The sequence below is a fragment of the Grammomys surdaster genome, unplaced genomic scaffold, assembly GCF_004785775.1.
Source record: "Grammomys surdaster isolate TR1022 unplaced genomic scaffold, NIH_TR_1.0 581, whole genome shotgun sequence".
NCBI lineage: Eukaryota > Metazoa > Chordata > Mammalia > Rodentia > Muridae > Grammomys > Grammomys surdaster.
Genome location: NW_021605000.1, coordinates 241,038 through 254,269, shown reverse-complemented (window position 1 = coordinate 254,269; position 13,232 = coordinate 241,038). Strand labels below are relative to the sequence as shown.

General features: G+C 42.4%; 1 protein-coding gene across 2 annotated transcripts in view; it reads right to left on the bottom strand.

Moving 5' to 3' along the window:
- Window positions 1–19: 19 nt before the first annotated feature.
- Window positions 20–13,232, bottom strand: part of Cdrt1 (CMT1A duplicated region transcript 1) — a 38,643-nt gene continuing 25,430 nt past the window's right edge. The window contains exons 11-13 of one of the 2 annotated variants that reach the window (XM_028781938.1): window positions 9,464–9,637; window positions 8,010–8,257; window positions 20–865 (exon numbers count right to left, since the gene is read on the bottom strand). In XM_028781938.1, the coding sequence (XP_028637771.1) occupies window positions 72–865; window positions 8,010–8,257; window positions 9,464–9,637 (1,216 nt within the window). In that variant the 3' untranslated portion in view covers window positions 20–71. The remainder of the gene's footprint in view (window positions 866–8,009; window positions 8,258–9,463; window positions 9,638–13,232) is intronic. The other variant, XM_028781939.1, reaches the window with a different exon arrangement.

The following is a 13,232-nucleotide window of genomic DNA, read 5'->3' as shown; positions in this document are numbered from 1 at the left end:
AAGGTCTAGACACCAACACTCACTTGGTTTTCTGTTTGCTGTAATTGCTGCTGTAATTTCCCAAGCCTGGTTTAGATAAACACATTTTGTCCAAGTTCGGGGGCTGCTGTTTTCCCTTCCTTCATGAAATTATCAATAGGCAGACCTTTGATCTTACGAATCCATGCAGCTTTGCTGGCTTTTCCTGGGTCGACCTCTTTAGTGGATACACTGGCTTGGTATTCCTTCATCTTGGCTTCTGCGAATTCTTTTTCCTCCTTCACAGTCAACAGCATGAACCCAGTGTTCATTCTAAGAGGATCAAGGGTTGTGTAGAAACGAGGCCGTTCTTTCTTAAGAGACAGGGTGGCTGTGCCGCCTCGAGGAGCGAGCATTCGGTTTGGTTTAATGACCTGCATGCTGGTCAGGGGGCCTGCACGGCGCGTTGCCCCATCAATTGAACTGGTCAAGTGCTCGTCAGCCTTTAAGCTGTCAGAGACCTTGGGACGGATAAGACTGGGCTGAGGTACAGTGGCCTGGACTCTGGGACTGTGCAAGGACTTTTTCAAGTTGGGCTGAAGTTTCTGGATTTCAAGGGGAATATTGGTTTGTTTCACATCTGTAGGAAGATTGGTGGATCGCAGCTGATCGACTGCGTGTTGAACTGATTTTCCTTTGAGAGTTAGGACTTTCCTCGGATATGGAATTGAAGGCCCCCAGGCATCAATGACTTGAGTTCTGGGCCTATGGGGATAGGCAAAGTCTTCAGAATTGTGGGCTTGTTGCAATGCATTGACAGTCAGAAGGAATCGGTCAGGTGTCATAGGGACTTTCCAGAACTTTTGCAATGGATGACTGACTTCGCCTACAGAATTTTCCATATCATCTGTTCATTCAAAGACAAAACAAAAGTATGTCAGCATTCTGTGGAGAGGAGGGACCACCTATACATAAAAGATGAAGCCATTCTAACTGCAAGATACACTGAGGTCTTGTTGCCCAGAAGGCATGCCGCCAGACACCCCAGATGAAAGCAGAGAAGATAACAGCAGAAAGGGCTTGTTCTTAACGACTATGCTAATTGTTGAGAGTGTCACAGTTAAAGGAAGCCTATGTAATTCCAGTGTTCTACGCATGTTCAGATGTCCCTGTGAGGATAATTCTCGCGCCTCATTCATGACTCCGATAAAACATGTCTTGCAGGTTTATAGCATACCTACATTGTCAACAATAATCATACTACAAAGGTCAATTCTCATTTGATTAACCAGCTTTGATTATGTTTCCCAGAATCAGGCCCCCATTCTAAGAATGTCACTCCTGCCTAGTGCAAACTATCGAGGCATGGCTCATACTAGATTCCTAAAGAAGAGTCCCCCAAAACGTTTTAAAAAATAGTAATGAATCTGAACCATTCACCAGAATCCTTTCTATATATCACCACTTCATAGTCAAGGTACCTGAGACCAGTAAGTTAACAAAGGTGTCTTCTTGGGTAAACTGATTTCTTATATCACTCACATTTTGCAGGGTTTTTTTTTTTTCCCCAATCCCTTCAGTACCTCACAGAAATGCAAAACAAGGCCCTTGTTTTTAAAAGTAACTCAGTGAAGACAGAGAGAAACCAGTTGCCCGGTCTGGAATGTAACAACAATCTGAACCCACAGCATATAGTTACCCTCAGCCACTAGGTAGTGTCACTAAAGGGACAGAGGAGGGAAGGATGAAACTCCAAATGTTCCCTGATCTTTACTTTGCAAATTGAACAGTGTTTTAGAAAAACACAAAGAACTGGGATACTTAGGTTGTCAGAATTTTCCCCTCTACTTCCAAACTAAAAAAAAAAAATGGGATTCTTTTTTTTTTCATTGTTCTGGGGATTTTTTGTTGTTGTTTGGTGTTTCTGTGGGTTTTGTATGATAATATAGCTTAGATCTCAAGTGAATATTTAAATGGATCTTCATGGTGTAAATCTTGGTTGCTGTGTAATATCAGTAGTGGTGGGTTGGGTTTAACTGTTCCCCATAGTCCACTCTGATGGACATTTTATTTGTTAATGATCAACCTGAAGGAAATGCAAATAGCATGTTTATTCATCATGTAAGCAACATGAGGAACTCGGCCATCCGTCCCCAAGCTGCTGTGCCTGCTGAGGACACTCATGATGTTAATGGGAGTATAAATTGATTCTGTGGGTTTTTTTTTTATGTTCAACCATGACAATAATTCTTTAGTCTTTAAATGTATTTTTCCTTTAGCTCAGCAGTTTTATTCCTAGAATCTCACTATCCAGGTACAGCTGTGTGCGCGCACAAATGTAGGATGCTCACGATTAGGGTAGACCACCAAAGTGTAATTGTTTGACTCATTTCAAAACAAGTCTGTGCAGGGAGTTTGTTTCAAAGCAACATCACTATTAGTCAAAACATATTTTAAAAATATTAGAAGTGTTTACCAATAGCTTCCAAGAAACATCAAAAAGGCATTCTAGCCATAGTGTCTTAACATTTCTTAAAATCCCACACTTGATACTCTTCCCCATCATCTCCTTACTTCACATTCATCACATGCACCACACACCACACAGAAACAACACACACACTCACATCACACACACCATACATATACATACACACTCACACATATACATCACATACACCACACACGCTCAGACTCACCACACACACAGACGCACGCCACTCATACACCACACTCACACACTCACACATCATATACACACCACACATTCACACACTGACACCACATACACACTTAGCACACATACATACACACAGACACATGACACACACAGACACACATACCACACACACTCAAAATCCTCTCCAACCAGCCTGACCTCTTCTTCCTTCTGCTGAGCCTTTAACCCGATAGATGCAGAACAAGAGGAAACAAACAGGTTCGGAGCCAAAGACAAGAAATAGGTGAGACACTTATAAAGACTTTCACTCCATGGCCATGAGTTAGTAATGAAACAAGAAATTGATTCTTCTAAGGATGAACCAGTAGAAACCAGTCTTTCTTTGAAGAAAGCATAACCATATCACACCCAAAGAAGCAGCAGTTTGGGTTGAAAAATAAAACTAATCGAGAAAGACTGGAAGGGGTATGAAATTGTAGCTCTTATTCAAAAGTAAAGTGTCACCGTTCATCTTGTCTTCAGCTTCAAGTTTTGCTTCCAGATTTTCTACACCATCATCCAAGCTACTAACATCTCCTTCCTCTCATCCCTCTGTGGTGCATTTGCTTTTCCTTGTTCAAATATGTCTACAAACATGATTAGATTAAGATTGAGGAAGAGACCACAATCATTACATAATTTGATTAAACCTGAGTAGTGCGGATACAGCAATAACTCAACTGGTTTTTACTCAAGAGACCGCTGTATGATTCTTGTTGCTGATACTGGTAGTAGCTGGGCTCTAAGGTCTGAATACCGTCATAGCTCTACTTCCACAGATCTTTCCCACAGAATTTCAAGCTTTAAGCATTATCTGAAATTCTCAGTTTCTCCAAAATTAGCTGGTCACTTGCAGTGTGATAAGCTTGTAGGTGACCTATTGGTATTCTCTGTAGATCCTGGGTCCAACTTCATGCCACAGAGACAGTTAGAAGAAAGGAGTCTTGCTAGTTTAACCTGTTAGCATGTCAGCATTCCTTCTAGGCTCCACCCAACAAATACCTAGCAACAGCCAGATAGGCCTGGCTTGCTATGAAAAGGACTGTTTGGCCTCTCTTCACTCTTCACTCTCTGACCCCTTTCTCCCTCTCTCCTCTTCTGCCTCTCCCACTGTTCCTGGCTGGCCCCTCTCTCTCTCTCCCCCTCCCCTCACTTTCTCTGCCTCTACTCCCTTCTCAACCCCCCTTCTCATGTCCCCAAATAAGCTCTATTCTATACTAGACCTATCATATGGCTGGTACCTCAGTGCGGGAAGGGATGCCTTCAACATGGACTGGCATGTGCAGTAGCAATGTGCAGTAGCACTCTACAAAACATACCATTGACTTTACAAAACATGCCATTTGGTGCTGTGACTCAGATTTACAAACTCACAGATTCACATTTTTCACCACTGCATGAACTTTCCAGGCATCAGACCACTAGTCCTCTCCATCCAAATACCCAAGAATTGGTAAGCTACCCCACTGGTCAGTATAAATGGCCACTGGTCCCAAGGGAGGGCTGTTGAGTTTGTAGCCACCCTCTGGTGTCCTTGCAGATGGAAGTATCCACAGTCTTCATGACTGATCCTTCTCACTAACTCCTCATCTTAGGACCTCTTTTCTTGGGTGAGATCTCTCTCTTCTCAAGAGCCTGCCTCTCTCTCTCTCTCTCTCTCTCTCTCTCTCTCTCTCTCTCTCTCTCTCTCTCTCTCCTTGAAAATCCTAGGCCTAGGTAAATGGTTCTCCCACAGCTCAACCCCTAGTTTGCCGCATGTCGACCTGGTAATCTAGCCTGGCTACTCGCTCACCAAGTTATTATATTTATCCTCAGGTTGCTTTCTTCTCATTCAATGGGTATGTCTTTGCCACTACTTCCTGGCTCCCTACTGGGACGCCTCCTGGTCTTAAAGACTTCCAAACACACACTACATTTGGCCCCAATACCCACTAGATAATAACTCTAAATGACCACTTAGACACTTTTGAAAAACCTCTTGCCAGCAGTCTGGAAAATGGAAGGTTTCCTATGCACAGCCCTTTTCCTACCTTCACTCTAAACCACTTTCTTCCTTGATAGCTCGCTCCTTTGACTCTAACAGCATCCTCCATATTTTGTTTCAGACTTAACTCACTCTTGCTCCCTGTCTGGTCCCTACTCTGCCCAGCCGCTACTACCAGCTGTTTACTGCAGTGGGCAGTCTTAAACTTCTACTTCCTGGGAAATTTTTACCTCTGATTTCTTTCTATTCTGGCCTGCACCAGCTCAAAGCCAGCTGCGGTGGGCGAAGGAATCCCTGCATCCACAAGCAGCCAAGTCAAGCCGTGTACCAACCTCAGACCTGTTGCTCAGGCCATGCTGCACTGTGGCAGAGGCTGCCTGCAGTAACCATAACTGGGGGGAGATTTCTTCACATGCACATAATGCCCTGATCACCAGGCAAAACATGTCTATTTGTTTCTTTGTATGTTCATCTCTCTGATGATACATAGCCATGTTTCTATAGATAAATGCCGTTCCATTCCAAGGTATAACAGACATGTGACTTTCCTCCACAGATGACACTATAGCTTCAGCGCCATCTTGGATGAAGGCAGACTCATGATTATTTGCCATCTTTGTTATGGGCAGATAAGGTTTTCAAATGGTTTGTAATCATTTAGTTTAATACTACTTTAGAGATTTACCACAGGAAAAAGGTGAGAGAGCACTACTTTAAAAATACGTTTAGCCTTATTTTTGCTACTGTCATTACTGTCATTAAGTTACAATGTAACCTCATTGTAATGCAAATAATGTACAATGCAAATAATTAAAAACAGACTGTCTAACTCAGATAGGCTTAGTAGAAACTAGCTCTCAATCTTGTCGGAAATCTGTTAGATATAACATTAAATATTTAAGCTTACTATGACAGAGACTCCCAAATTCTAACAGTGGTTCCCCAAGATCTCTGAGAAGATATGGGCACAGTGACAAAGAAGGACTCTACTTGAATTGTGGTATGATAGCCACTGAGAAAGATGTTCGATTGCCAGGGCTCAGCCTAAACTGTGGACAAATAGAAGATACAGGAGGGTTCAATGTCTCATATTGCCTAAGACAAAGTGAGTCAGTTCTCCCATGTTCCTCCTCCACAGGAAAAAAGTTTCTCATCTTCTAGACCCGATGGCCAGACTGACTGCCTGAGTTGCGGTGGAGACCACAGGGACTTGGGGAAACTGTTTAGGTGGTAGACTATAGACTAACCTCTGTCATTTTAAATAATATATGACATCCAGATTATAATTTATTATTCTAAGACTTCTGATTACATTGACAGCTAAACTAACTGCAGCTTGCAGCTAGAAAACAGACAACCAGCTACTTACCCACAAGGTAATCCACTACCATGTTAGCTCATCAGTCAATATGGTAGTTAAGACTACCGTATCTCTTACCAAAGACAGACAGGTTTGCCTTGCTTACCGGCTTCACGATAAAGGACACACAAGTTCAGATGTAAGCTTTCACAGATGTAACCTTCTGCTTCTTCCTTATCTAAACTCAGTTTCCAGTGACTAAATGCTTCATATTTCCTCCCCTGCTATGCCACTGCTATATTGAGACTTCAAGAGTTTAAAATCTTAACATTAACCAATAGAATTCTTATAAATTAGCCTAATCCTAATAAAACATGCCACTCTATGATCCAACTTTGGTAATCAGAAGTTCAAATTTTAAGTTTCCTTTTGATGCTCTTCTAACTATAGACTTAAGATGTTTCTCATGTTAACTCTGCACTGTCAACTATCATAGTTACAAATGTAAGTTTCCTTTGGTTGTTTTTTAACTATAGACATAAGGTGTTTCTCATGCTAAGTCTGTATGATCAACTATCATAGTCAAAAGGTCATCAAATTTTCCAGTTTGTCTTTTAAATGTAAACTTAAAATATTTCTCATTATGCTAAATTAATATACATTCAGTCTTCTAGATAGAGGGAAAAAGCCCCTCTTGCCCCTTTTGTTCCACAAAAGGATTTTGTCTTCCCTAAACTCAACCCAAAGACTATTCATGCTGTTAACAAATTTATCTCTGTAAATGTATAAGCTCCAGATGGACCAAATAGACTCCATCCAGCCTATTTGGCAGTATACTTGCCAATCAATAGCCTAAGTTTCTACCTGTTGCCTATTCCAGAGGATGGGATTCCTCCCTTGTTCCCTGGTTTGGGGACTCCCCTCACCCAACCACCAAGACCTAAGAGTTTCAAATGTATGACTAAGAAAACTTTTTTTTCCCCCAAACCTACTTAACTTTATTTCCTGTCTCTAATATGTATGTGTGTTTCAGGATCTTGCTAAGTCCAGGCGTTTACTCAAAATATACATCCAGAACAGCTCCAGAGAGGCAACCCACAGAGGTTCTAGTCTACTCTCAAGGATGCTCCTATCGGGCCTGCACCTTCCTACCTGCAGATGGTCCTACAGTCTCTGGACAGCAATGAAACAGCCAATTCTCCTAAGACCAGACCAATGTCCCCATTTTCTTAGGTTTTCCAGAGACACACATCATCCCAAAGTCAGCAGGGAGCAGCTAAAGATCCCGCTTCTCCATGTCCTCTTTCTAGTTTCTCATTTTTTTAATTAAACTAAAATGGAGGAATGTAAGCATGTCCTTCTAGGATCCACCCAGCAGTTACCTAGCAACAGCCAGCTAGGCCTGGCTTGCTATAAAAAGGAGTTTGGCCTCTCTTTGCGCTCTCTGACTCTTTGTTCTCTGACCTCTCTCTCTCTCTCTCTCTCTCTCCTTCTCCCCTTTTTGTCTCTGCCTCTATTCCTTTCTCAATGCCCCCCATCCCATGCCCCCAAATAAACTCTATTCTATACCAGACCCATTGTATGGCTGGTACCTCGGTGGGGCGAGGGATACCTCAACATGGACCTGCTGAGGCAGCCCCTCCCACTGCACCATACCTACAACATTTAACACTGGCTTTATATATCATAACCCACATGATTTGCTCTTTAGAAGTCATGAATAGCATAAACAGTATATGTACCCCCACCTACACAGCCACATATACTTTCCTTATAACTATCATTTTCAGGTGCATTTTCTCTCTCAGAAGTCTAAGGATAACACATTCTGTATAGAACATTTTTTCTGTGTATAGTAACTTTGGGTCTGTCTCTTGGGGATATAATAAGTAATAACTTAATTAAATGTCCTTAATAATTCTTTTCATCTCTCCCCTTCAACACATACACACACACACACACACACACACACACACACACACACGCGTGCATGCGCCCTATTCATCCCCCTGGCATTTCCCAGAATCACACTGATTTTGCTGCTTTACCTGAAGATAGGTTCTTGGTTTGCTTCAGGTGAACCCGGGACTTTGAGAATTCCTGTTTACTAGACACAGAGTCCTTCAGGCTGTGCCCTTGAATGCTAGACTTGGAATGCACGTCCCCAAGACTGGCCTCGTCCCTTTCCTCCTCTTTGTCCTTACTCTTCTTTGCTTTGTTTTTGTCAGAGCTGTACTGCCACTTGACATTCTCAAACTGGAACACGAGAATGCTGCTGTCCGTGTGGGCCACCATCCTGGAACCAAAATGAGAGAGCGCCCACAGGAGCATGGAGCCCACCAGAGCATACATGGCAGTCCGGTCTTATCCAGTCCCTAAGCTGAGGAAGCTGTGGCCAGGCAGTGACCACCGAAATGGGCTGGTTCAGGGTGTTGCCGGGAAAGTGAAGCATCAGGCAGGGGGTGGGGAGTTTTGTAACTGTTTTCTTTGTGAATTAATCATGAAAGGGACACGTGTGTTCTGATTGCTCCACTGCTCAGGTTGGAATACCTCTTTAGTGAATTTCCAGTTCAGGAGTACCTAATCCAAGTACCTAGGATGCCCAAGACAGATGCTTAGACACTCCACACACAGATGTCAGGAAATTCACTCTTCTTTTTGAGCTCAGTATCTAAATTCAGTGTTTCTATTTTACCCTTGAAATAATAATGATATTAATAATAATAATAATAATAATAATAAATCTATTCTCAATGGGAAAGCCTCCTCTCCATTGCTGAGCTTCCACCACACAAAGCTCCACCTGCCCTCCTCCAGAGTCTCTGGATATAGTTGAGACAGTTACAAAGCATGGTGACTTCCACTACCTCTAACTCTTTGCTCTCACATCATAGGTTTGGAACTCGGGTTTCCCAACCCCAGGGAAACCTCCCATCCCCCACTCATTTCTTTCAATTTGATTTTTTTTTCCATTTGTGCAAAACAAACTGCTTTCCTCTGTGTGTCTAGATTTCCTAGAACTATAAAAAGGAACTGAAATTCTCTCTCTCTCTCTCTCTCTCTCTCTCTCTCTCTCTGTGTGTGTGTGTGTGTGTGTGTGTGTGTGTGTGTGTGTGTGTATCCTCCCTAAGTGCTGTGCTGTGAATTTAAGACTTTAACTTACAACATAAACTCTGGAAAAGTGACTCGTTTGGGCTGGAAATGCTGAAATGGCCTTTGAGGGATCAGGTTCCATTAAGTAGTCTCCATCAGGTTTCTTTTTACTCAGACTTAAAGGAAATCATTCAAGCTGGGCATTGTGACACACTTAAGAGTAAACATAGCTTTGCATGGGCCCTGGTCACTAAGTCTGGGGCAAAGGCCAGTCAGTCTCACAGGAGACTACTTCCCCCAGCCAAGCTGGAAGGAAGCACACCCTGCTGCACTCTGCCAATAAATCCAGAGTCCCAGAGGAGAAAGAAAAAAGATCACATAGAATTGCTCATGCCTCTGCCCTCCGCACCTACCTACCACCCACCTGTTGCCCTGATAAAAGAAGGATAGCACAGGGTCACCTCTGGCATCAACTTTTATCACCTTCAGACAATTCCCATTGAGGAAGTTGTAAATCCGGATCTTGCCGTCTCCACAGGCACTGATGACCCGGAGGTAGAGGAGAGACACCTGCAGCACCTCCCTGGAAGGGAAGAGAACAGCAGACAACACCTGCCGTGTGGAAACAGTTTGGAGCATTGGAGTGGGGTTGGGAGGTAGGAGCCGTTCCTGACCTTGAGGTAGTGTTTCCAGCTTTTATAATTCTAGATTTAAATCATGTACCATCCATGAGACACACCATTCTCATTCTGTACTTATTTACAGTTTAATCGCAGGTCGCAGAAGACAACGGTGCTTTTAAGGGGGAGTTGGGGAGAAACACTTAATACCTCAGATGGCCATTTTATTTTTACATGCAGTTTGATTCTTAGCTACTTATTTATGCTGAGAATTGTTTTTTTTTAATTTCTTTTAGAACCATTTCTTGTATAACAGTCTTGTTATATAAGAAAGAACAGTATGAGGCTAAGGATCATCATCACCATCATCACCACCACCACCATCATCATCATCATTTTGGTTTTTCGAGACAGGGTTTCTCTATGTAGCCTCAGCTGTCCTGGAACTCACTCTGTAGACCAGGCTGGCCTTGAACTCACAAAGATCCACCTGCCTCTGCCTCCTGCGTGCTGGGATTAAAGGTGTGCACCACCACTGCCTGACTCAAGGATTATGTTTATATGAACAGGCATCTGAAAATTTACAGATTCTCTTTTTGCTCTTTAATGAATGACTTTCATTCCTTCTGACAGTGAACATCCTTAAAGAAAATTATACCTTAACATGAGACTTGTGTCTTTTTGTGCTGGCCAGTGGGCAAGGAGGGAGCCAGGGAAAACCTCAGATAGAAACCTCCAAAACAGTCTTTCTCCAATTACAGGGTTCAAGTTGGTTTATTCAGTTCTGATCATTACAATGCCTTTTTTATTGATGGCCTTGAAAAGTTTAATTTAATCACATCAACTTGTTAGGTGTCACATGCAAAGCAAGCCTGTTAGTCATGATCTACCCACCTAGATCTGCTATGGCTTGTTTATGGGTTGAGCGTGTCCCTAGTTGGTTCATATGCTAGAATCTTGGTCTCCAGGGTACCAACGTTGAGAGAGACTTTTAAGAGGTGGGGCCCACTAGAAGTTGATTAGAGCACTGGAGGCCTGGCCCTCACACACATCTCTGGTTAGTAGTTGAGGAAGGCATTGTAAGAAAGCAGGGCCACTTTATGCAATCAGTCCTTTCTGGGTCTCCACTATGTTAAGATGTTAAGATGTTAAGACATTACCAATGAGCGTCTCACCATAGGCTAGATAGACAAGACTGCCTAGTCTTCAGCATCCAAAATTGTTAGCTAAAGAATATTTCTGTCTTTACAAGTCACCCAGGTTTGGGTAACTCATTAAAGTAACCAAAAATCACCAGCCATGGCCTAGTTCATCTGTCACTTTGTTGAAGGAGAAGGGGAAGGGGAAGGAGAAGAAACAAAACAGATTTCTCTCCATTTCCTTCCCACTCATGCATATACAAACTTCACCTACACAGACAGATCCTCTTAGGAACAGCTCATATTGTATTTTCCATTGAATGCTCAACACATAGCATGGCCCCTAGCCTATAGCAGGTCATATATATATATATATATATATATATATATATATATATATATATATATGTGTGTGTGTGTGTGTGTGTGTGTGTGTGTGTGTGTGTGATATGTGTGTGTGTGTGCGTGTGCGTTTTCAGAGTATAGTCATTGCTACAGAAATGTTAAGAGAATGACATCTACCCTATTTGGCCTTAACTTTGGTTGATCTCAGTCCAGATGAAGACTGGTCAACGCCCTAACAACTATAAAAAAAGAAACAGCAAAGACCACAGAAAGCAGGTGCATGCTCAGCATATCTAAAAAGAACAAAGAGACCAGTGTGCCTTGGATCCCTCCTTAGGTGGTAGGGGAAGATATCAAGCTGAGCTTTTATTCAAACATTTAAACATCCAACAAAGTTTGAGCGTTTTGATACCTTAAGCAACTCTTAGTCTGCCCCGTGCAGTAATTCAACAATGAGAAGATAGAAATTCCCTGTGTAAAAGGGTTTCCCTTACTATGTCTTTCTTGACTTTGCTGAGCTGGGCCTAGCCTATACTTCCCCAGGCTCCTATGACATTTGATAGTTCAAGCCATACCAGTATAGCCTATAGTGACAATACAGGCTTCAGAGTCAGAAACCTATGATACCTAACACCACCAGATACTTGCTGTATACCCCACTGAAGAAGCACCTTGACCTCCCAGCCTTTCCTCAGGTTCCCCCCAATACACACACCCCACAGAAAGGACTATTAATTTCCACCTCATGTAATATTTGCTACAATTAAACTAACTGATTTTTTTTAACTTTGTCCAGTACCTGAGAGGTGGTGGTCACTGGTCGTAAACTAGCTCAGACCCCTTTTAGGCTTTATCTGGCCTGTAGATGTCTCCCGCTTTGCTCTCGCTTTCTGAAGTTTACTTGGAGAAATTACGTCAGTGGAGATGATGGAGACAGGGACTACAAAACTCCGCCCTTCTGTAACAGCAACAAAAACTAAAACGACTGTCAGAATCTTCTTTTTTTTTTCAGAATCCTTGAAAACTACAGAAGGCTTATGGTATCTCTAGAAGCGTTTAGACGGGAAAATGGCTTTAGAGTCGATAAGAATGCCATGTTTTCTGCCGTGTTAACTGACCCCAGTCCATTCTTCACTACAGATGAAGCCATGAGAAAAGTAGCCACAGTCTTGGTGGGAGAAGGAACTGAACAGGCTGCCATCATGATGAGTTAGTTGTGCTGTCTAGTGGCTTCTTGGAAGACTGTATTAAAGGCTTATCTTTGTTACCTAAGAACTCTTTCAGTGCTGGATCTGCTACCTGAGGGGCATTGGCTGGAAACGGTCACAGGTAGATAATTGGGGTCTTGCTACCTGAGGTTCTAGACAGTACACAGCAGGGCAAATGATATGCTAACTAAAAAGCCAGAAAAATGCTGGGAAGTGAGAAGTCCAAGAACATATTCCCAGGAATCTGATGTCCACACATATCCAGAGCTCAAGATTAGGAAAGGTCCAAGATAAAAATGAAGATACAGCACTCAGGAGATGAAGCAGGTCAAGACTGCCCATCTAGGGCTTTATAACAAGACCTGACCGTAGAAACAAAACAGCTAAAGCAATGCCTGGGGGAATGTGATTGCACTGATACGCACATTTCTCCAGTCGGTAACCAACTGTTTCATCTTAAAGCTAGAAAGAAAACAAAACGCAAAATCGAGCAAAGGGCAAGAAATAATAAGATCTATAGCATAAGTTAATTGAGTTAAACTCAGCAAATCTTTACTAAAACTGGCCAAGAAAATATAAGAGGAACAGCTCTGGGTGTAGCTCTGGCTGCTTGCCTAGGCTGGGAGGCCCCAGGTTCAATTTCTAGCACTAAAAAGAAGTAGAACAAGAGAGAAGGTTCAAGAAAGAAGGAAGGAACTAGGGAACATTTCTGCTGCTGGATGGAAAGTTCTACAGATAATTTACAACGTTGTGAAACTGCTATAGACTAATGAAGTGAATTTCATATCATGGAAGCTATGTCTCAATTATTAAAAAGTTAATTATAGTGTGCATTGTGGAAAAGACATTGAAGATTATTTTTTTAA